A 24,419-nucleotide genomic window follows, 5' to 3' on the forward strand; every position below is an offset into this window, starting at 1 on the left:
ACACACACACACACACACACCTGTGTACCAGTGACCTGTTTTCTGAAGCACAGCAGCAGAGCAAAGGCACCACAGGACACTTCAGTGACACAATTCTGGCATGGTATGCAGCTAATACTGTATATCTCACAACTCATTGGTCAGCAACTGGTGGCCCCAGGGCCAAAACTGGTCCACCAGCATTAATACCTGGAGGATTAACAGAAAAATCTGATTTTGAAAGACGTTCTTCACAAAAACAACAAAGTCATACATAATTCAGTACCTGTATCCTGAAAATAGACGAAGTAAGTGAAAGGGCAGTTTTAAACAATAAGAAGACGGAGGTAGGTACGTGGAACGATAGCTCCGAGCTTCAGTTACTACCCGGAATGTAAACATCGACGCGCCCGGAACTAGGAGCAGCGTGGAGATTGAGCTACAGCGTCACGCTGCTTTTACTGAATGATAATAGTAATAAGAATAATAATAATAGCAAAACTAGTGAGTGTAATCGCGGGTTTGTTGGTTTGTGTCCAGCATGGACAACACGACAGAAGGGACATGGGACCGTTTACCCGTAAAGCTTAACGAAGGGGTTTATCAGACACTGGAGGAGCTGAAGTTCACACATATGACTCCTGTACAGGTAAACAGCAATACTGGTGCAAACCTGTCTTTACAACAACAACAACAACAACAACAAATTCACTTCTCATCATTACTTTCTGTCTAGTCCGCGTGCATCCCGCTGTTTTTGAACAACAAAGATGTGGCTGCTGAGGCGGTGAGTGTGCACTTCACTGTCTCTAACTTTCAATATCCACATTCATACAAGCATTAAACAAATAATGTGTTAAAGGAAGACTACGACATGGTACTCAGGATTATACACAAATATATACAGTAATAATTACAATCAGCCCTTCTGCCAGATGTTGCAACAATAAAACATTAAGGTTTTAAAGAGCAGTCGTTTTCAATCATTTGAAAACAGACCGAATCTGCAGCTCTAATGCGATTATTATAGTGTTTTCCTTTGTCAAAGATAATATATTATTATCCGATTATTATAATGAGAGATATGTGATTGATTATTCTGTTAAGGGGATTTTTATACTTTATGATGTGATTATTTTATTCTTGCTGAGTCCTTTACCATAAAAGCAAGTTTCCATAAAATCAGAGAATAGATTGTGATTTCTGTGTGACACATTTTCCTTTGGAAAACAGTTACCATTACCATTATATTTCTACAGGATGATCACCAGGCACTTTTCTTACAGAGCAGATCTAGACCGTACTGATTGTATTGTTATTTATTGTATTTTAGGAGGTGTTCAGCCTATTTTCAACTTAATTTACTAAAAACTCTTGGTTTTATGCTACGCTTTCTCTGCAACTTACCAATGTCATGTGACTGTAGGTGACGGGCAGTGGAAAGACGCTCGCTTTCGTCATCCCTATCATAGAACTGCTCCTGAAGAGAGAAGAAAAACTGAAGAAGATGCAGGTACAGTAAAAGCAGAGGCAAATGTTTACATTGACTGTGGAGTTTTCATGTGTCCTGCATGCTGAGAGTGTTGCTGTACAAGTAGAGCCACTGGAAACTGACTAGATGACGAGGGAAACAGTGCGGTGGGACATTCAGGGGGAGACACTGAGCTTTGAAATGTATTTTCTGCAGGTTGGGGCCCTGGTGATCACTCCCACAAGAGAATTGGCCCTTCAGATCAGTGAAGTGATGGGGCAGTTCATTCAAAAGTTTCCACAGTTCACGTGAGTTGAAAGTCACTGTGAGAGTGTGTGTGGATATGACTTTGATTTGACTCAAGACAACTTTTTGCTTCCATTCCTGCCATGTTTACATATGCCAGACATGACCGAAAGAAATACATAAGCACTTTACGATGAACATTTATTTTCAGCTCTGCCTTAAATTATTATTCCAATTATTTTCCATGCTTTAGACGGTGATATCAGTGCTGAACCACCTGCACAGCATGTCATCAAAGTGTTACGTGTGTGTTTTGTTTTCAGGCAGATTTTACTGATTGGTGGCTCTAACCCAATAGAAGATGTGGAGAAGTTCAAGAATCAAGGGTATGTGACACTTGGAGAGACATGTAATTGTCTAGCTTGTTAAAGGGTCTGTTCAGAATCTGAATTATTATTATTATGACACGTTCACTTCAGTTAGGCCTTGTTCAGACTGAAAATCTGATACAAACAGCATTTTAAACCAAATTTGCGTCACTCTTCCCTAAGATCAGTGCAACCCCAACAGTCAAGAGTCCTTGAAGAGATCATAAGGTCATGCTGTAGATGTTTATAGCCATGGGCTAATTAAAACCTCAAACTTTAGCCCACTGAGGTCTCATTTTGTTCATATTGTCACATGTGCATCAGAGCAAACATTCTGATTGCGACACCTGGCCGCCTAGAGGACATGTTCAGGAGGAAGCCGGACGGTTTGGACTTGGGCAGCTCGGTCAGGAGTCTGGACGTGCTCGTGCTTGATGAGGCAGACCGACTGTTGGAAATGGGCTTCGAGGCCAGGTATGACATGAAGTGAATGTTGCTATGAAAGAAGGAAAAGTTCACTGTGAACACTTATTCCTTCAAATACAGTTGATACGTACTGAAGTAACAGGTCTTATTTTGTGTGTTTGTGCTTTGTGTGGCCAGTCTGAACACCATCCTGGGCTACCTGCCCAAACAGAGGCGGACCGGGCTGTTCTCAGCCACTCAGACACAGGAGCTGGAGAAGCTGGTGAGGGCCGGCCTCAGGAATCCTGTGCGGATCACCGTCAAAGAAAAAGGCGTGGCTGCCACCGCCACCCAGAAGACCCCGTCACGGCTCTCCAACTACTACACTGTAAGTCTACTGGCTGCCACCTGTCAGCCCCAAAAAGTAAAACATTCAGTGACACAGACGTTCCTGTCGTTTCAGATGTGTAGATCTGAGGACAAGTTCAACAACCTGGTGGCATTTCTGAGGCAACACAAGCATGAGAAGCAGCTGGTCTTCTTCAGGTACGTTAACCTGCACTAACATTGCACATTTTAGTAAACCATGACTTCATGAGGTCATTTAGTCTCCTCTGTGAGATTAACATATTTTTCATACTGATGTCACAGCAGATAATGTAGATAATATAGATAATATATATTCTTAATTGTGCTAAATAATAAAAAAATAATAATTTTTCACATCAGGGAAATTTACCATATTTGACAATACATTTAAAAGCCAATATCGTGCACTATTGTGTATATCTAGTTCAGATTCATTAAAGTCACATCTCCGTCTCAGTCGAGCAGATAATATTTAATCTGATTATTTTGAAATACAACCTCTCCATAGTATCTTATGGATAATTTGAAAATTGAACCCATCCTGTCCATCAGGAGACGTGATCTGTCTCTCAAAAGTCAGACTAAAAGTTACTTGGTAGAAAAACAAATTGACTGAAGTGGGGAAGTAAGTGACTGACATGACTGGTTTTGTGTGGTCACCAGCACGTGTGCATGTGTGGATTACTACGGCCGAGCTCTGGAGACGCTGATCAAGAAGGTGACCGTCTCTCTCATCCACGGCAAGATGAAAAACAATCGCAACAAGATCTTCGCCGACTTCCGGAGCCTAAAAAGGTGAGAATGAGCTCACGTTTAAACAGCCCAGTGATTCCGCCTGTGCTTCATTTGACTGCGATGTATTGTCTGTGTCTCTGTTCCGCTGCAGTGGGATCCTAGTGTGCACTGACGTCATGGCCAGGGGCATCGACATCCCTGACGTTAACTGGGTGCTGCAGTATGATCCTCCCAGCAGTGCCCGGTCAGTCTGAAGGAAATACAGTAGAAGTGAAAATACAGTGCATTGTGTTGACATTTTCTCAGCTGCAGTGAAAGAAAAATCAGTTTTTTTCACTTTCCAGGACGTGTTCTAGAGTAGTTGAGCGAAATTGATTCAATCATTCATTTAAACCTGATATAAGATGACTAATTTAATGGTTCTGGTTTAAAAAAAAGCTGTAGTGCATAACTTAACTGCAATATCTGTTACATTTAAAATGTTGTCAAATGATTTCACACAATGCAAATGACTCTGCTCCCCAGTATAGCAGTGTCTTGATCTTGTGACATTACTGATTCGTTTTATGTTAGGACAGACAGAGGCAACAGAGGACACACAAACTAGTTTGTAAGAAACAAAGTAAAGTTTCGGAAGTGAATTCTCGAGCTGGGACCATAAGTGGAAAAGGGGCTTTAGTTATGCACCGCAGCTTTAACTTTCTGAGCGACTCATTGGATTGATTGATTGGTTTCTTTTTTTCCCTCCAGTGCGTTTGTCCATCGCTGCGGTCGTACAGCACGTATTGGTAACCAGGGAAACGCCCTCGTCTTTCTGCTGCCAATGGAGGAGTCGTATGTCAATTTCTTGTCCATCAACCAGAAAGTGAGTAGTATTTTCCCAGTTTTTTCTTTTTCTGGCAAGTGCCCTGCTCTAAAGATCATGGTTTGCCAGTACAAACAAGTCAACAAGCACTGAAATCATTTGTATCCATTTGTCACCACCTGTAGCTTCTTCTATAGTAGTTAACTTGATTTAAATGGACCCATTACTGTGGATTATTTTCACCTTTAACTGTTTATAAACTCTCCCGTGGGTCAATTTACATGTGACAAACTTCAGCGCCATTGGCTACTGTAAACACAACATTTCCCTCCTCTCTCCATAGGTTTTTTTTGTTTTTTTTAACCACACACATCCATCCATTGTCTACCGCTTTATCCTCCACATGAGGGTCACAGGGCTGTTTAGTGCCAATCCCAGCTGACACAGGTTGAAAGGCAGGGTCACACCCTGGACAGGTCACCAGTCCATCCCAGAGACAAACAACCATTCACTCTCACACAATTACCCCCCCCCCCCCCCCCCCCCCCACACACACACACACACACACATACACATACACAGGGAGCAACATGCAAACTCCATGTAGAAAGGCTTCAGACCCGGACGGGAACCACTGTGCGGCCTGACACACATAAATGTGCTAAATCAAACAGCTCGAACACTAGTTTTACTGGGTCTTCAGAGACGCTGAAATGTTTCTTCATTAAAAACTCACACTCATGCCTTCACACTAGGAATAGGACAATATATCACATTAAAAAGTACTTACAGTAAGTTGATGAATTTCCATTAGTGGGATCACCGTGAATAGGAAAAGTGACATGAAGCTTCAACAGCATATTGTGATTTTATTTAAAGTGACACAAGAGGAATCTGCATCATTTCAGAGATTTATAATCGCTTTTAAGATTTATTTCACATTGAAATGTTTCCTCCAGATCTATAAGCTTTTAGACAAGGAATATTTTTATTTTATACAGCTTAGAGATGAGAACCAAATGAGGGTTTGTTATTACCTACGGCAATATCATAAATCGCAATACTTGAGGTAATATGATCCCAATGTGGAATTTCCATGTTTACATAGCACTACTTCGCCCTCATAAACACTTGTCTCATTTCTCCAGTGCCCTCTCCAGAAGATGCCCTCTATCGCTGACGTTGTAGACGTGCTGCCCAAAGTGAAGGCCATGTCTCTAGCAGACCGCGCCATGTTTGACCGGAGCATGAGGGCCTTCGTCTCCTACGTGCAGGCGTATGCCAAACACGAATGTAGTCTCATCTTTAGAATCAAAGGTGGGAAGAAAAAAAAAAACGTTTTCTGTTTTAAGTTCCAGTGTGTTAAGAGGCATTCTGTGTAAGTTTAACATTTTTATGCTCCTTTCTTTGTCCAGATCTGGACTTTGCCTCCTTAGCCCGTGGCTTTGGCCTCCTTCGCATGCCCAAGATGCCCGAACTGAGAAGGAAAACGTTCCCCAATTTCATTGGGACGACGGTGGACACGGAAACCATCCGCTACAAGGACAAACACCGAGAGAAACAGAGACAGAAGATGCTGAAAGAGAGAGAGGAGGCGGATCCTCAGCCCAGGAAGCATTTCGTTAGGAACAAGTCCTGGTCCAAACAGAAGACCAGGAAGGAACGTAAGAGAAAGAGGATAACCAAGAGGAAACAAGACGAGGTATTTCCAGACAAAAACCCCAAACCTTTATAATAAGTTAGTTGATAAGATTTTTTTTAACTCTCTTCTGTTCTGACTGCAGGACTCTGGCACGGACGATGAAGACATGACGGAGCTTTTAAATGACACTCGTCTCCTCAAGAAACTGAAGAAAGGCCACATCAGTGCAGAGGACTTTGACAAACAGATCGTGAAGTCGGAACACAAAACAGAGGCACCGTCAATCGACTGCGCGATCCAAGAGGATGTTTGACAGAACTGCTGAAATCAACTCATGTCAGAGCACAAAAAATAATCCAGTGTAACATCGCTAACATTTGTTTTACCTTAGGAAAAGGGTTTTTATTTGAGAATTCTGAGGCATATTCATAAATAAAGTTTGATGAGTTCGTCGCTGACGGCAGACGGGGTGAGGACTCCCAGGTCAGTGAAGAGGAGGGTGATGAGGGAAGGAGGCGTGTAATCTATGATGGGATGCTCTTCTGACAGGTTCTGCACCGTCTTCAGAGTATCTGCTTTGTACTGTTGAGGACAAGACGACACGTGTGAGGAAATTAAAAAAATATATTTTTCTTCTCTGTCTGTGTGAAATCATAATTCTTTTGGATCACAACATGAATGTCCTATACATACTTGTACAGCTACACTCAGAGCAATTATATATATGATGCGATACCTTAAATTTGTCGGGCACATCCTGTTGGTTGAGCGGATACAGGCGGACGAATTTAAAACTCTCTGCCACCACATAGAAGGGCTTGTTGTGAGTTTTGGAGCACAGCGCCATCTGGTAAGTGCCGATCTGCAGGACAAACGATTGAAGATGAACATGAATGTATCTGTCACGTGTGGCCTGTGTCACAAAATTAGATCAGAGGGATAGGTGGCCATCTTTAAATGTCTGTCTTCTAATGAAGCACCATGGTACCAGCAATGTTGACCTGAGAGAGGCTGGTTATACTGTTCATGAGAGATGAAAGAAAGGATGAATAATAAATAGCAGCTGAAGTAGTTTTGGTCTGTGGAAAATGCCTAATACTAACAAGCTGAAAGGAGGTATATTGCCACCTAGAATAGTGTAGACACACTTTATTGATTCCCCTCTTGTGCTTATACAGTGGAATAAGCCACTCCACAGTGTGTGGAACTTCTGTGTGAATAGTCACCTGATTTCTTTTTCTAATGGTTAACATCTTATTTCATGTTACAGTAGCTCGAGTAGAGCCTTGCTTCACTTCTCCCTCTCATTTTTCTCTGTCCGTCACTCGTGCAGACAAATGCACACAAACACTTGGCATTAAAAAAAAATAGTATTTCTTTCTTGCAAACAACCATGACAGTGCACGAGAAGCCAAATCTGATCTCATGGAGAGTGTGTATCCTCATAACTCACCTTGTTAATGATTCCTCCACTCTCCACAACTCCCTCTGCGCCAATGATCACTAGATCCACCTTCTCCAGGACGTACCTGTGAAGAATGACAGACACACATTAAATAATGGTAATATAGTTCATGTAGACAAAGTGTATCAACACAGATATTTGTATTTACCCCACGGCTGCATCCAGGACAACTGTGACTGGAACATTGAGTTTCCTCAGGGCTTCTGCCATCTGTCGCCTTAACAGAGACATTTCAGAAGCAAAAATAAATAAATAAATAAACAGACTGAATAAGCATGTGTGTGTCTGGATGAAACTGGGACGCAGATGACTGATACTGTTGTGTTCACTTTACCCGGCTGAGTCAGGCTGCGATTCAGTCACATACACTGAGAAGCGTTTCTTCTCGGCCGCAGCTTTTTCCAGCACCCTGAGGACGACTCTGGAGTAAGAGTGAGTCAGGATTTTCTGGAAAAGTAACATTTAAAGACAAGGGGGGACATAAGCATACTGGCTAAATACTAAATGTTGCCTGGCTTTAGACCTGCTCATAGTACAATAACTATGCTTCCAACAGAACACCATGGTACAAAAGGAAACCACTCATTTTCTGTAGGAGACCTGCAGCTTCTATTAGAATTTTTATTAATTTCCAATTTCCCTTAAATGTCTTCCTTGCCCTAAATCATAATGTAAATATAATTCATGTAATACAGCATTACAATCCTACAAATTTTCTCAAAAAAGGGCAAATAAAGCTTGTTTCTTCTAAGAAACAACATATTACTTACAGCGCCGTCTTTGATAAAGGTGTGACAAAGCTTGGCAACTTTGCTCCTGGACATTGAGATCTTCTCTAGAAATAGTTCTCCTCTCTCCTCCATCATCTTCTTACAACGTGACAGATCCTGAAAGAAAAGGTGACAAATGATACAAACAATTAAGCGAGAGACTTTTTCAGACAAATATGAAAAGATGAAAACCTCAACATTCACGTCTCCACAGTCTTGGTCCAAATGAAAAACGCTATTTTTTTGTGCTATTTTGTGTTTTAGGTGCATGTTTGTTTTTACCTGGTGCTCTAGTGATGTGAGGGTTATGAAGCGCAGGAAAAGCTCCCCTCCTGAGGACACGGCCACAGAGGAGTCCACTCCTGTCAAACAGGCTGTGGCCCATTTCAAACTCTCCCTAAGGCCCAGGATGGTCTCACCTAACGGGGCCAGAAAGAGCTTGTTGAATGAGGACATTCACTTAAGTCTGGATATTCTCTGGAGAAGTTTGGAGAGGCTGTATATTAAGACAAATATGTCCATAGAAGTCTCTCCAGGCATCCTCCTGAGATTCTGCATATCTGGGATAAACTCTGGATAAACACATAGTAAGCACTTTCTGCCACTAGGTGTCGCTCAATCAACAACAATAAGATAAAAGATAAGATAGTCTTTATTGTCATTGACACTTTTTTTCAAAGGGTACAATGAAATTGAAGGTATTGTTGACTCAACTGAAGTATACAAATTTAAAAACAATAAATAGTAAAAAAAAACATTCAGGTCATTTGAGTGTTTGTGCTTTACGGCGTGAGCGTCTGTGGCTGAACTCAACAAACTACTCCGGAAGTTATAGCAGAGACAGTAAAGCTGATGACCAATGTGAAACGGTCCAGTATCTTCACTAGAACATTTCTAGATTTCTATGGATTTAATGAGAGTTGGAAACATTAATTTATAACATTTATTTGTATATTATATTTAATATAATATTGTAATAGATAATACAAACTGAATTTTGTGATCTAATAGGCGAATGTAGAAGATGTTGAAGATGCAAGTTTAGGTAGAGAAAGTGGATGAGTTTAAATACCTGGGGTCAAAAGTAATGGACAATCACATGAGAGGTAAAGAAGGGGAGGGAGGGAGGGAGAGCAGGCGGTCACAGGTTTGTTAAAAATGTTTGCACTGTTCAACCCTGTCATGGGAAATTATAATTTCAATATAACAGTTGTTCACAAAAAAGAAATATCCCTGAGAACAATTAGAGGTTACAGGTGTGAGAATGCTGGTGCTGCCACTGAACGTACCTTTGTCTCGTTTGAGGAATTCAAGCAGAGTGCGAATGGCGGCCACAGCTGAAGCGATGTCTGGGTCTTCCCTCAACTGAGCTCTGAAGTACTCCACCAGCTCTAACCCAGGGAACAGAGAGAGACACACACACAGTCATTACATTTAAAGAATATAATCTCACAAATTAAGGGTGTACTGCCTACTGCAGCAGTTGGTGCTTTAATACTGTCCATTATGTTTAAAGCGGCTGCTGCAAGTGAAATCCTTTTTTTTCTAATCTGCTCTATAATCTGGGGTATAAACTATTCTTGTCCCTGCCTTGGCACCGCTACTGTATACACACAGACAAGTGTGATAGTATTGCTTGACAGAGCCCATTTTCAGATGGACACACAACACATAAATATTGTTACATTGTTTCTGTTCCCCGAAGACCAAACAGAGGCAGAATAATAACAGAAAAAAGTTGCACACTGATTCTTTAACTTAAATCAACTTTGATTGAAAAACACTGTATGTAATGATTAAGCATGTATTGAATATCCCTGGTGTAAGAGACCTTTTTCACAGCAGACATTTATCGACATGTAGGACAGAGCAGGGGTTTACCAATAACATTATTTAGGGTTACACTTCTGGTGTAAAAGAGTTGTCGTGTAAGGGTAGGTCACACTAAAATCACTATCACTCTCAAGCTCACTGTCCTCACTGTCTGAGGGAATGGCCCTAACTCCCAGATCATTCTCCTTAGGGTTAGGGTTATCTCCTTACACCCATAAAACATTCTTGCATCCTTCTCCTGTAATTGTTAATAGATGAGAAAGTTAAAAACATGATTATCATTATTTTGCATTGGATTGGACACAAATATATTTAGTGATATTTTAAAAAGAATTTTGTCCTTTAAAGAATTAAAGGGACACTGTGAGGTCCTTTTATGTGGTGCCATAGAGGGTTAAACTGCATATATGTTTCCCATATTTCATGGATCTGTTCTAATAAAGTGGTTGAGAAATAATATTACTGCATGGTCATTATAGCATAAGTAAAACAACAGAACTATGGTGGCCTAAGGCTTTTGAACACTATAGATTTAAAAGTTGAGTACCTGTTGACTGACAAAAGAAAATACTGCGTCATTTCTGTACAAATTTGATATGAAGGATTGGCCCCTGAAAGGCATAAATATTGATTTAAAGATGTGAAAACTCTTTTTAAGGGGCATCAGTTCCCACATTGACGATAGATTCACTACATCACGCCTGCGTACAGTTAATATTAGTTTTAAACAAGTGTAACGAATGTAAGTAAGAAATAACTCACCCTCTTCATCCATCATGCAAAAAGACGCAGGTGACGTTTTCACGGTGGAATCACACCACTGTCAATCACACTCGCTGCTTTTCTCGCTATTTTCACTTAATTCACCGGTAACGGTTTTCAAACGGTCGAAGACTAAAAACACGATTTTGTCCACGGAGTTTCTTGTACGAGATGGTGTAGTTATGGAATCGTGCGCCGTCAACTCACGCGTCGCGAAGAGATGACGTAGTGGGGCATCGCGAGGTGGTGCCTTTGCGTGGTATCGGAGAAGTGGAAATCAGACAGAGAATTGAAGGTTTTAACCCTTAGAACACAAAGCATTTAAGCTGCTTTTTTCCATTACTATGTTAAAACTTACAGTATATACAGAGGCTATAAGAATGTGCAACATAGAGTGTCTTATATCCTTTTTTTGTCAGCACAACCTAGGCAATCTGATGAAACACTGTTCATTTTCACCGACTATATAAACACACCTGAGCAAAAAGTAATCAAAATGTTTAAAATCGGATTGAATCTGTGAAATTTGGAAATACGTCACAGTTTAAACTTGGTTTTATGAACAAAAAGAAAAGAAAGACCCTCTATTTTGTGACTTTTGCACACTTATTGCTACTTCATAGCACTACTAAAAATGATATAAAATGAATCATAGCTTTGACTCAATAACATTTTAGTATTTTTCTGGCTAAAATGTTTAATTCTATGATAGAAAATTGTGACAGAGCAATAGTCTGGCCCCAAATATACAATGTGCAAAAATTGAAGTTAATTTGTAGATCTTACCCTTTTTGTATTAAAATGACTTGACATGAAGAACAAAGACGACTTATATTAGAACAAAGTTTGCCTTGCAGTTTTCACTGTTTTCACAGCACGAACACCAGGGGCCCAAACGGCTCCAAATGGAAGTGCCCTCTTACTTGGCCATACATCCAGTGCTCTATAGCGCACTACATTCAACATGTTCGGAAATAGATCATCCATAATAGACAATGCCCAGTAACTACGCTGTGTTTTGTGAGTGAGTCAAAAAGGTCAGAGGGACGCGAGGGCCCTTTCATGACTGCGAGTACCACGACCAGTACTAGTTTTAATATTATGTCTACTTTTTTAAAGAGGAAAACACTCAGCAAAAGTACCATCTCATGAACTTTATTTGGTGAAGTCTTGAATATGAATAGTGGTACATTTTTATTTGCTAAAGTTTATAAATTTTGGTGGGGAATGCCTAAATTGTCTCTGTACAATTGCAGATTTAAATTTCACCACTAGAGGGCACTATTGTAATTTGTATTAAGCATGAGCTGGACTTTAAGACATACTACAACTGTCATTGGAAGAACATAAACATTAGATTTTGTGTCAATTAAATTTATATACATCAGTGTCATAACAATACAGAAATAAATTCAAATATTTTCATAGGACAGAATTCCCAACCTAAAATAAAACTCAATCACGCTATCTCTGTCTATCCCGAAGCTTCAGCCCTCTTTACTCGCTTTACTTGTGCAGCTCTCAAGGTAATTCATGGGAATGTTATTAATATTAAGCATGCACACGTTTTACCTATTTCGTGGGAATTAATTAGCATTTCATGCCCACGTATTTCCTATTTCGTAGGAACGAATTAGTATTTCGTGCGTACGTTTTACCTATTTTGTGGGAACTAATTCATTTTTTTTCCCATGTCATGTCTGGGGCCTGTAGCTTGCTAATCCAACTGCAGTGTGTTTATGTTTTAATCCTATAACATTAGAACGACAACACGATGCAATGCTGTTGAACAAAATTATTGTGACTGTTGCATTAGTTTTGAGCTGGGTGTACCTAATAAACCGACAACTGAGTGTATATGACTTGAGACCAGCGATTACCAAAGACTGGGTCGGGACCCACAGATGAGTCGCAGGAGATTTTTTTGGGGAGCCCAGAATTCCCCCCACATTTTAGTTCAGATTTATTTGTATATGTTTTAAATAACATGCATAAAGCTAAGTTTTAATGAATCTACCAAACATATCTTGGAACTGATTTGTTTACCAATTCAAATTTATACAAGGTGTTTCAGATATGGCTGTAAATGAGTCACTATTTTATAATTCACTCTTGGCATATTTTATATTGTGGTTTGGGTCACAACAGTTTGCCATCTTCAAAAAGTGCACGGAAGTTTGGGAAACACTAGAATAGACATTACCCAGCTCCAGGGCAAACTATCTGTTGTGACAGAGAACTGATATTGAATCCCAAAAGATCACTTCTCTCTATAAATGCAGTCTTTCAAACCTATTTTTTTAATGTAACATTACAGACAATCACATCAAGACAATGAAGTTATGATTTCTTTAGCGACACTCTCCTCCAACACCAGTTGAGTAGTTGAGTATTCATATAAACAATAAATTGGACCGGTCTGATCATGCTGCTGCACTTTACAGGAAGGGTCAGAGCAGACTGTGGTCTTTTAGAGTTCAGGGAGAACTCCTTAAGACCTTCTATGACTCAGTAGTGGTCAGTCATCTTTTTTAGAGTGGTCTGCTGGGACAGTAGCATCTCAGCTGCAGATGCCTCTTTGACCCAGAGGAGGTGGTGGGAGAGAGGAGAATGATTGCTAGGCTCTCTCTGATGGACAATCTCTCCCACCCACTGCAGGACACCATCACAGCACTGGGCAGCTCTTTCAGTGACAGACTGAAACATCCTAAATATCTATGGAGCATTTATGCAGGTCGCTCCTCCCTGCAGCTGTTAGACTGTACAACAAGCACTGCTCTCAGTAGACCACACATAACAAGTTACTCATCCCACGTGCAATATATATAATATACTTTACATGAGTGCTATATACATATACAATATATCATGTTTAACCCTTGTTTATACTGTAAATATCAAGCCCATACTGTATATATTCTGGTAACTGTCTATAATGTACATTCTATTTTAACTTGTTATAGTTGTATTGTTAATATCTTTCTATACTGTACTTTGACACATGTGGAAATGCATGTTTATTATTTTTTATCTTTATCTCTACTGTCTTTGCTGCTGTGACAATGTAAATTTCCCCACTGCGGGATTAATAAAGGGACTTATTAGATCTTATCTAATCTTACATATGTTTGTATGAGGTCAGAACTGTGCCTAGAGTAGAATAGGAGGCAGATTCTTCAGTTACTGGACTCTTCTTCAGATTTCCCACATGAAAAGTTTGACCCATCCACCTCTTCATCTTATAGGCCAGGGATTGGCAAGTAAATGTGAGCCTAACATATGCAAGTAGTTATTTTATGGACATTTTCTCCCCAAACCTGGCTGTACAGTAGTGTACAACAGTAGTGTTTTTATTTATTTTTATTTTTCAAACCAAACATTTAGTTTAGGTTAACTATCAATTCTAGTGACAGAATCTATTTGAATCAATGCATATTTTTTTCAGAATAAAAGCTCTGAACTCATATGAATTTTTCTTTTTTGTGAAGATACGCAAACTATTTAAGATGAAAATCAGATTTGCCGGGACAGATACTGCTGCTGACGGGCTGGTTTTGCCCCACGGGCCACCAGTTGCTGACCATTGTTATAGGCCATTTCATAGCAGAGGATCAAAGGAAGTTGTTTGTGTTATTTTTCTGCAGGCTGTTCATTATACATCTCTATATGTATGTAACCATAACATCTATTAAAGTTTGACCTCACACACAGTCACAATATCTAAACTTTGGCGGGCTGTGTGGTACCATTATTCCAGAGGACCTGCAGCGCCTCTCCCTCTCTCTTTGTTCTCACTCACACACACACACACACACACACCTATTCTCCACAGTGCAAGCTGGAACAGCATTCACCCGCCTCCTCCCGTCTCCGTGCTGAATCAACCCGCGCATGCGCAGTGGCTCTTCTGTGCGCTCTACTGTTTGCATTGTGTCTGAGCTGCCGGTGAGCTTTAAAAATATTATAACCACCGCGGCAATGTCGGGCAGGTCGGTCCGAGCTGAGACCCGGAGCAGGGCGAAAGATGACATCAAGCGGGTCATGGCCGCCATTGAGAAAGTACGAAAATGGTAAGAAGACAAAGAAAAAGGCTCGGTTATCTAACACGAGAAAAAGGCTCGCTTGTTGGGGGAGGAGAGGGAAGGAGCGAGACGGAGTGAGGGATGAAAGTGGAAGAAATTAAAGGACGGGTTTGTTGAACGGCAGATGTACTTGCAGCTCAGGTACACTGGGGCGCACCAGTGCGGAGCTCAGCGCCGCCCGGCCCCGCCGGTGTCTCATCCATGTACCCGTGTGTCCGTTTCTCTGGGTTCAACCCAGAAGCCATTTCGCTGCAGTCACATGAAGCCATTGCTGCCCGCCGTTGCCGCTGAGCTCGCGGCGGCGGCCGCTTCGGCACCGACACGTCCAATAAAAGTGTCGAGTCTGAAACAATTTGACGACGGCGCTGTGGAGCCGGAGTACTTTAGTCCGTGTGGAGTTTTAAATGAAGCGCTTTGAGTCGCCCTTTAGCTCTGATAGAGGAGAAGACGCGGCGGTGGGGGTTGGGAGAGGGAAGTAGGTTACTGTAGTGCATGGCTGCTGCTGCTGCTGCTGCTATGAACACGCACAGTCACTGAGCGTTTAACACAAGAACAAAGGCATTGTAATTCACTTATATCAAACACTTGCTGCGACCATGTGCTGATTTTGTGTTAGTAAGCGTCAAACTCCTCCCCGCGGCAGCATTTATTGGTTTGTTTGTTTTTTTTTTAAATCAGGTGGTAAAATCGAACGTCCTCACACTAGTCAGTAGAAGTTAGTTTTTTTTGCTTTTCAAACAAAATTACTAATCAAACTTAAACATACTTTGGGATAACTTTAGGTAATTATTCGCTTTTATTAGGGTTATTTCTTTCTCTGAGCCAACCTTTTTTTCTGTTTATCATCAGACAAGTTACTTTAGAGGAAGCTACTATACCTATCCCACTTATTGTCATTTTAAAGGCTAAATGCAATAAAACTGCTTCACAAAATATCCATACTTGCTGTTTTTCCTTTTCTGGTAATAACAAACTCATTATTATTTTAGAAATTTGACTCATGAGTTAATACAACAAGCACGCTTTTATGCTAAATCCAGTTACATTTAGGTTTTTAAAGACAAAATATAAGAAACTGCTTTACATAATATCTATACTTGCTGTTTCCTTTTCTCGTTATTATTTTAGAAATTTGACTCCTATAAACATATGAGTTCATAAAAACAAGTGACTTCCACATTTTGTTATAGCTAAATCCAGGTACATTTAGTGTACATTTAGTTTTTTAAAGCCAACAGGCACAGACTGCTTCACTAGATACTAATACACTAAATGTACACTTTTTTTAATAGTTAAACACGCTTTATGGCAAATGTAAAATGGATTGTGTGTGTTTGTTTTTTTTAAATTTTATTTTTGTCCATTTGTTACAACACATTGTAATTGTTGCTGCAGCATTGCGACATTGCTTGACTGAGAATTTCTGATTTCCCTCCAAGTACCACCAGAGGAAGCTCACGTACCACTGGTGGTACACATACCACAGTTTGAGAACCATGGATGTAATCAAGTAAAAATGATTGCTGATTAATAATGAAAATCTTGCCTTAATCACATTTTTTTAAAATGGGAGTCCATCTGTTGAATATTATTTAATATCATTGTTAGGCTTTTCAAAAGTATAATAGACATTTTTCACTATTCTCTGATCAAATAACTGTGGGTTACAAATATCCAATGTCTGGCTAACTATTGAATTGACAGTTAAAAACAAAAATGTAAGCAAACTGGAATGGCATCAAATTTTCCTTGAGCCTCACAACTCGTGTGATGCCTTGAAATTAAACCCTCTTTAATGTAGAAACATAATTAGTCTGTGGAATTGAGTTTTAATTTGAATGTGTATTTATTATATTCAAAGACAGATCTGTTATTTCATCTGTTATTACATAAAATGAAAGTTTTCATTGCTTAAATTAAATTGCTCTTATTAATTTATGTTGAATTATTCCATTTGAAATGACTAACTGGCTGGGTTTTGGTTTTTTTTTAGAGGCTAAACATTCAGTTATTTCTAAGTGGAGTCATTAACAGATATTGAAAACAACATTCAGCCTAAGAATAAACTCATTCAACTTGTGCTTTTAGATTGAAATTTGTATAATATCCCATCAGGAATGTTTTAAAGAATGCATGTGGTTTTTGGCAGGAAGCTGCATTCAGGTTTTGAATGGGATAATTCATAAAGCACCTTTATTTTAACGTCTGTTATATACATATATGTATGTGTATACATTTGACTCCCAGGGCTTTCAGTCGTCTGTGTTCATTTATTTATCTCATACACAGGGAGAAGAAATGGGTGACCGTTGGAGACACGTCCCTTCGTATCTACAAGTGGGTTCCAGTGACGGAGCCCAAATCAGACGATGTGAGTTCAGCCTCCTCTCTGACATTAACACACACACACACACACACACACACGTTTAACCACATACTGTCTGTCTAATCAGGTTCTTTTGTTGTCACACATATAACTGCCAGTGTGCTCACTTAAGCTCCTTGGAAAAATATGAAACCAAGACGACAAAGCGAAATCAAGTAGAACTGAACAAAAGAACTGATGAGCTTTTTAGATATTTTTTTAGTGCTGTCGAATGATAAAAATATTTATTCGCATTAATGTCATAGTTAACTAATTTTAATGCTCTTATCAACGTAGAAAAGTGTATCGTATCTTGCAACAGCATGTGAAAAAAACTACAAAGTTTGCTCGGCCAAAAAGGATGTTTATTTTGCGATAAAAACATTGACGCTGTTAATAATGCGTTAAACTGACAGCACTAATATTTTTCAAGTTCAAGTTCAAATTTAAATTTAAACTTTTCTGGCCAATCGGGCAAATCAAAGATAAGCAAATTATAAATGTATGACGGCACAAACCCTATATAAGTCAAACTGTTGCTCTCTAAACTGTAATTGGTGATTAAAAACAAATAGTGCAAGGATGAGTGACAGCACATGAGACGCTGGAACGTGATGATAAATATCATATTTGATTGATATTTGACAGTAAAAGGACTTTGTTTATAATTTGCAAGCTCAGCATTTGTCATTTGTTTTTGTAAACTGTGTTTAAACTTTTCCTCCTTCCTCGGTAGAAAAACAAGAATAAAAAGAAGGGCAAAGATGAGAAATATGGCTCAGAGTTGACAACTCCAGAGAACAGCTCCTCTCCAGGCATGATGGACATGCATGGTACGTACTGAACGCTTTAAATAATAAAGCTTTTAAAATGTTCTTTACCTTTTTGATAAAAAAAATCCCATTGTGTTTGTCTGTCTCAGTTCTTTTGAACTCATCTGTACTGCCTGGTCTTTTCAGACTCAAACCCATTAGTTTCTACTGAAGAACTGTAAAAAAAAAAGCCTCAACAATTTGCAAATAGTTTAATTAAAAGGAAGCTGAGTGTTTACTTGCAGCAGCTTGAGCTAATGTTTTTAACAGGAATAAATGCTGCTATTTTCAGCAGTGGAGTCGTTCATATTTTGCGCCTGTTAAGAGTTTTGAGCCATGGTGATGAAGGAACATGTCACCAAGTGCAACTGATTGTTTTTATTAGTCCTCCTTTTAGCAGTGGAGCTCGAATAATACAGTCAGGCAACACAGCCGATACCAGATCAGTTAATTACTGGTTTTAGATTCTTTAATTGATGAAGAAACACAGGTTTTCTCTCTACTTTGTCTTTTCCCTCCAAATGAATCTGGATACTTTTTGTCCGAAGTATTACAGTTTTTTATTTTGAATAACAATGACTGCATCAGAAATGACTGAAATTCCTGTCTGTGAAAGAGTGCTGCCGCTATACTTGTCAAAGTAGCTGCAACCATTCAATTCACAGCCTAACTTTAAAGTGTTGTATGTGTCAAAGAAGAATGTCGAAATAAAAACATCGATCTTTCTGTCTTTGCCAGACGACAACAGCAACCAGAGCTCCATCGCCGACTCGTCCCCAGTGAAACAGGAAAACAGTTGTAGCACCAGCCCTGCCCCAGAACCCGCCGTACTGTCCCACCGTGAGACCAGCGAGGCCAAGACGACAGACCAGAGCCCAGACAGCAAGAGGGGTCAGACAATCACACACAAAGCAACACCAACATTGTCAAAGATCTGGTCACCGTCGACCATTTTGTATCGTCGCGGAAAATAAAACATCATACTCGCCTCTGCGCGGCACGGTTATTTTGCTCTTCCACAAGCGATGGTACCTGATAGTTTTAGTACCTGCTCTAAGACTTAACACTCCTAAGTCTGGTGTATTTAGAGACAGCACTGCTGATCACGACCGGCATCACAAACCCTGCCGCTGCATTTCAGCTCAGTGTCTGTGTCGTGTGACTCTGTGCTCCGGTCATGGAGGAAGTACTGAACAAATCTTTTTAATGAACTGTTTCTAATGATTCAGTTACACTGAAAACAACTGCTTTACACGTCACTAGTCACTCGTTTGTGAGTCACGTGTAAAACAAAGTTACGGCAGTTTCATGTAGCCGTGCAGTGATGACTCCGCCCCCGTTCAGTAGTGGAAAAGCAGCCGTGCCGTGTTGTGCCGAGGTGAGATGAGCTGGGACCATAGGTGGAAAATGGGCCTTACATGCATTTGTTTCAGCCAACTGCAATTCTCTTTGTTCCCCTAACCTTAACCAGAGCCTTTGAAATGAGGACTTTACTTCAAGTATACATGTATGCACAAATGTGAATTTTAAAAAGGGTTAATTTTAAATCCAACATGACTTTAGTCTCCGATTGGGGTACAGTTTACAGTCAGTGAGTTACACATTGACATTTTTTTGTGCACTCACAGACTTTCTAAAAATGTGGTTGATTCTGTGTGAGTAGCAGAGGGGATGTCCCTTGCACTTGAATTGGTAAAAGAGGCCACAGGCAACATGGGTACTTTTCCTTAGAGTGGAAAAAACACCATAAATAACCAGCTCAACGCTAGAGTAATGCTGTTCCTTTGTGTCGCTATATAGTCGTCATTTTTCAGATCAAACCCTTCCCAATATTTAAGAGAATAACATAGTTAAAGCACTGCGATGTTTAAGTAGAACATCGCAATGAAAGGTTTAAGACAAATGGATTTCTAATTCGGCTTTAATGAATGAATGAATGAATGAATGAATGACTCTGTCAATGAGTTTGTCTTCAGTGTAATGTGCAGTTACCATTCATGGCCACACGGTGTCATCAAAGTGTGAGAGACTCACAGCAGATCACCTACACTGTGTATTTTTGTCTGATTCTAACTGTAAGACGCATTACTCAGAAAGTTAGTGAACAAAATCTGGAGATGTAGGAAGAAACAATAGTCAAATTGTGGTGGTGATGATTACACACGAGTGTGGGTTTCCATCTGTGTTTCGGGCCCTTACGCAAAAGAGCAAGTTTAGGAGAATTTGCAAAGGATTTTTATCATTTCCAGGGATCCGCCCATATTGCATTGGCTCATCCTTGATTCAGCTTTTTATTCAGACAGAGCTGGTATTTTAAAAACACTACCCTTGCATTTTCACGTATACAACCTATACAGAACTTACAGAAATGTTATTTTATCATCTATATTCTCCCTGGCTTGTTTAATTCTGTAGCTTTATTTCTTTTTTTTTTAAAGTATATAGTTTGAATTCAGTTCAATGCTCCATGTCTACGAGTGTTTGTGTATTAAGGCCTCAGTGTGAAAGAGAGGGAGACTTGCTGCTGTTCTGATGTGGTGTTTGTTCTGATCTCCAGGTAAGAGCATCCCTTCATCAGAGACCTCAGAGAGAGCACAAAGTGCCAAGAGAGACAGTTCATCCTCAGGGGAGAAGGACTCTTCAGACAGCAAAGCCACTCAGGTAGAAACACGAGCGTCGTCTGTGTCTGCTGCTCCAATGTTTGCTGCTACAACAACTGCTAATGTGTATGCGATGCTCCTGAGGCCCCAGTGAATGTTCAACGGATATATATATCGTCACAGACGCAGTCAAGCTGTAACTACAACAGGACTGATGGTGATAGCCAGCTGTCCTTGAAGGACCACATGTCACAATGTGTTTACTGTATGTCTGCAGGTTTAAATCCATTCTGTATTAAAACTTCTCAGTCAAAGTTTTAATACAGAATGAATTTGAACAAAGTTAGTTCACACAACATCAATTTCAGCTGAATTCTCTGGTCAAAAACCCCCAATTCTTCACTAATCAGCTGTCCCCACTCCAGTGGCGGCTGCTGGTAATTACAGGCTCAGTTATTGACACATAAATTCTTACATAAACTCTGCAAACGCGATGATTATGTAAAACTTGAGTAGTTATCATTGTGTGTCCTCATTTGTGTTTTTGTTTTTAGGACCTAGAGGGGGAGGCTCCGCCCACCAAGAAGAGCAAACAGGAGTCCTCATCTCAGGACTTTGAGGAGAGTTAAACGTGTGTGGCTGAGTCATTTTCTCTCCTTCACCCTCCTCCTTACTTCCTTCCCTCCCTCCTTCTGTATCTCCTCCCTCCATTAAGTCTAGATAATTTAGGGCTAATGGACACACACTGGCTCTCCCCCCCCACTCCTCTTCCTCTCCCCACCTTCAACACCACAGGGAGAATGGACGTCTCTCTTCCTCCCTCTCTCCCCTCCACCTTGACTCCGCCTCCTCCTCCTCCTCCTCCTTTTGCAATTTGCCACCTTTGCCGTAACACTCCTCTGCCACAGAGGGAGAACGGATATTACCTCTCTTCACTGGTCCCTCCGTGCTTCCTTCCACTTCTCCACACTTTTTCACTAATGCCAAGAGAAGCTCTGAACCCAGGCCACAATCCCCTCTGTGACCAGAGGCAGCGCTGTTGGCCCAGTCCAGCCACCGCCAGGCCAGACCACAAACCCTGACCTGCATCTGTGACTAGAAGAGTTTATAACCATGGGGATCTGAGGTCAGGATGAGGTTGATCCCAGACGCTGCTGCTCTGAGACCGTTTTGTTTTCACTGCTAACGGTTTAGCTCAGGTTAAAGGCTAACCAGGTCTCAGATCAGCAGCCAGAGAGGAGACCACATGGCCTCAGTCCTCCTGATTCGCCTCCTGTTAGACTAATGTTCTATATTTGTTTAGGATATGTTTAGGGTTTTTGTTCTCAGGAGGGTCAATGCACTGTTATGGTATGTCACAATCGATCACAGATAGATTTGCTGCTGTAGTGGACGTCTTTTTTCTCTATCCATGAAAACTCCTCCATTCACGTTTTGGTTTTTTGTTTTTTGTTTTTTTACAAAAAAGAGGTTAGTTTGGTTTGTAGCGGAGAAAGATGATGGTAGTGGTCACAATACGGACTCTTGGATAAGAAGCGTAGACAGGCATAGCATTAGCGTCGCTCCTGAAGTTGTGCCTTGAGTTGCTGCGTTTGAATATGATTTAGGTCAAACTGGTTTTGAATTTACAATCTTAGTGCCATATTTGTTCTTTTTTTTTTTTTTGCCTTAAGATCGTCACTGTTTTGTCCGATATTTACATTCACCTGCAACTGTTTTGATTTAAGTTAAAAGAATAGTTGAGTATTTTGTTTTCTCACAGAGCTTGAAAATGACACTGATGTGACGACTGCCTGTGTCTGTTTGCTAAAGCTACCGTTAGCATCAACTGCACTGGAATCAAGGGCAAACGACAAGCTTGACTCCAACAGACTAAAAGTGGTCAATACACAACATTACATAAATACATGAAATGACTTTTCTTCCTGAAGAAAACGCGTCAATCTTTTTAACGGAAAGATTTTAATGAGCTTCTGAAGTGTTGCTATCTGTTCTCGTGTTCAGTCTTGATGCTAAGCTAACAGCCTTATCTCACAGACACAGAATGCTATCCGGCTTATTTCAATCACGTTTGTTTCCAACCGTTTGAGACTGGAACTTGAACACTACTCACAGATTGATGTCGTTTTGTCTTCTGAACATCTTGTAGAACCTGATATGTCAGAATTCCCTGGTCACTGGTCTGTGTTTAACTTCAGGTGGCATATTTTGTTGTTATTGTTTTTTTCCCGCTTTCAAGTAGAAAAAAAGACAGTTGCTGATACGTGTGGTGCCTTCAAATGGGAATAAGGGAGTTGTTAAAGGAATACTTCACCGATTTGCATTTAGCTTTGTATTACTAGAATAGGGGTAATATTTTTGAAAATGGTGCTTTCCAACCTCAGTTTCCCCTGAGTTGAGAAATATCTTCATTCTTTTCTTTGTTACGCGCTCACCAGTGACACTTGGTCCTGTTAGCATAACTGTTAGCAAAGATGGCGGACACTGTTTACATTCTGGGAATGAGGTCCTGTCCCCTTACGAGTGGGTCTAAAAATTGCGGAATTAGCGTTGCAGTTTCAAGCCTCAGACCAAGTGTCACTGGTGGACACGTAACAAAAAAAGAATGAAGATTCGACTCGGGGGAAACTGAGGTTGTGAAGCACACATTTTCAAAAATACTACCCCTATTCTAGTCATACAAAGCTAAATGCAATGCCATTTACAGCATGGGAAGTTTCAAACACAATGTTCAACTGGTAAAGTTGTTTCAAAAAAAGCCGTTTTCAAACAATGGCAACACCCTAAAAACGTAAAAACTCACTTAAACCATCGTGAAGTTAGGTCTTATAGTGCTGATGAAGCCTGTCCGCTCCACACAGGAAGTGTTCTCTTTTTCTGTAAGGACAAAGGCGACGTTATGCTAGAAGATTCCATGAAAAATCCTAGTAGTTCTGGAGTTTGATGGGCTAAATGCTTCTTGTTTCCACCTGCCCCTGCGCTGCCACTGTATACACACAAATGCCCTCCCTCTTTCAGGTGTGATAGTTTTGCTTGACGGAGCCAGTTTTCAGATGAAGGATGTAGCATCACAGATAATGTAACAAACTGTCTGCTCAAAGACGAACCAGAGGCCGAATAATAACAAAATCACCCCCTCAAAAAAAGTTACACACTGCAGCTTTAACTGAAAAAGTGAATGCGACGCGACATTTGAAGGCACCATGACTTCAGCGCCACCACTTTGTGTGTCTCGGCCTCTCATCTCTGTACATGTCCGGTGTGTCGCGACTCTCTGACCCTCGGACGTCTCGTCTCGGCGTTTTAGCTCAAACGTAAGCTCCTGTCCTCCTCCAAGGTGCTGTCTGTGGGCTGAATCCAAAACACGTGTGGCGTCAAGCTCTTAGTTTTGTGCAGACTCGATCTGAAAAACCGTAAGGATTCAGACCCGCGACCTCTTAATGTTCGACCTCACCCGAATTCATCTTTTGGTTTTGTTTTTCCTCAAAATCAATTGAGCAGCCACTGGCTGATGATGTCACGACAGGGGGCTACAGGAGAAGGTCATGACAACACCAGAGTTACTTGATCTGATTTCAGCAAATCAACATTCACATGGATGGAGAGAATTTTTTTTTTTTTTTTTTTTTTTTTTAAAAGAAAAATGAAAATGACAACTGTCTCAGTTTAGAGGATGGATTAGCATATACCTCATTCCCAGTCCAGCAGTG

The 24,419-nt window shown here is 40.5% G+C and overlaps 3 protein-coding genes across 8 annotated transcripts; 2 read left to right on the top strand and 1 right to left on the bottom strand.

Moving 5' to 3' along the window:
- Positions 1-368: 368 nt before the first annotated feature.
- On the top strand, positions 369-6,658 carry ddx55 (DEAD (Asp-Glu-Ala-Asp) box polypeptide 55). The gene is made up of 14 exons (XM_058618004.1): positions 369-628; positions 716-766; positions 1,406-1,492; positions 1,667-1,758; positions 2,020-2,082; positions 2,389-2,538; positions 2,668-2,857; positions 2,933-3,015; positions 3,502-3,633; positions 3,725-3,817; positions 4,324-4,438; positions 5,527-5,695; positions 5,794-6,080; positions 6,163-6,658. Exons 1-14 carry the CDS (start codon positions 521-523, stop codon positions 6,331-6,333), a joined length of 1,791 nt encoding a protein of 596 aa, XP_058473987.1. The 5' UTR covers positions 369-520; the 3' UTR covers positions 6,334-6,658.
- eif2b1 (eukaryotic translation initiation factor 2B, subunit 1 alpha) lies at positions 6,397-14,754 on the bottom strand. 6 transcript variants are annotated; one of them, XM_058618010.1, is made up of 10 exons: positions 14,670-14,754; positions 9,545-9,646; positions 9,328-9,432; positions 8,538-8,674; positions 8,256-8,372; positions 7,820-7,932; positions 7,634-7,702; positions 7,474-7,549; positions 6,757-6,882; positions 6,397-6,602 (listed from the first exon to the last, which is right to left on the bottom strand). In XM_058618010.1, exons 1-10 carry the CDS (start codon positions 14,698-14,700, stop codon positions 6,447-6,449), a joined length of 1,032 nt encoding a protein of 343 aa, XP_058473993.1. In that variant the 5' UTR covers positions 14,701-14,754; the 3' UTR covers positions 6,397-6,446. The 6 variants fall into 6 exon arrangements, with proteins under 6 accessions (XP_058473993.1, XP_058473994.1, XP_058473996.1 ...); XM_058618011.1 differs by lacking the exon at positions 14,670-14,754 and adding an exon at positions 10,851-11,079; XM_058618013.1 differs by lacking the exon at positions 9,328-9,432.
- Positions 14,742-24,341, top strand: bcl7a (BAF chromatin remodeling complex subunit BCL7A). Its single transcript, XM_058618019.1, has 6 exons — positions 14,742-14,920; positions 17,222-17,303; positions 18,034-18,130; positions 18,848-19,000; positions 20,667-20,770; positions 21,264-24,341. The coding sequence occupies exons 1-6, from the start codon at positions 14,742-14,744 to the stop codon at positions 21,336-21,338; spliced, it is 690 nt and encodes a 229-aa protein (XP_058474002.1). The 3' UTR covers positions 21,339-24,341.
- The last annotated feature ends 78 nt before the right edge of the window (positions 24,342-24,419 follow it).

This window comes from Solea solea, chromosome 19, assembly GCF_958295425.1.
Source record: "Solea solea chromosome 19, fSolSol10.1, whole genome shotgun sequence".
Taxonomy (NCBI): domain Eukaryota; kingdom Metazoa; phylum Chordata; class Actinopteri; order Pleuronectiformes; family Soleidae; genus Solea; species Solea solea.

Bases quoted from the DNA above. Each gene is read 5' to 3' on its own strand.
- ddx55 (XM_058618004.1), top strand. From the start codon at position 521: ATGGACAACACGACAGAAGGGACATGGGACCGTTTACCCGTAAAGCTT. The intron at 629-715 runs GTAAACAGCAAT...CTTTCTGTCTAG, and splicing joins CACATATGACTCCTGTACAG to TCCGCGTGCATCCCGCTGTT. The intron at 6,081-6,162 runs GTATTTCCAGAC...TTCTGACTGCAG, and splicing joins CCAAGAGGAAACAAGACGAG to GACTCTGGCACGGACGATGA.
- eif2b1 (XM_058618008.1), bottom strand. From the start codon at position 14,700: ATGCTGTTCCAGCTTGCACTGTGGAGAATAG. The intron at 7,703-7,819 runs GTAAAGTGAACA...GTCTCTGTTAAG, and splicing joins TCGCAGCCTGACTCAGCCGG to GCGACAGATGGCAGAAGCCC. The intron at 7,550-7,633 runs GTAAATACAAAT...CATTCTTCACAG, and splicing joins GTCCTGGATGCAGCCGTGGG to GTACGTCCTGGAGAAGGTGG.
- bcl7a (XM_058618019.1), top strand. From the start codon at position 14,742: ATGCGCAGTGGCTCTTCTGTGCGCTCTACTGTTTGCATTGTGTCTGAG. The intron at 14,921-17,221 runs GTAAGAAGACAA...TCTCATACACAG, and splicing joins ATTGAGAAAGTACGAAAATG to GGAGAAGAAATGGGTGACCG. The intron at 19,001-20,666 runs GTCAGACAATCA...TCTGATCTCCAG, and splicing joins GAGCCCAGACAGCAAGAGGG to GTAAGAGCATCCCTTCATCA.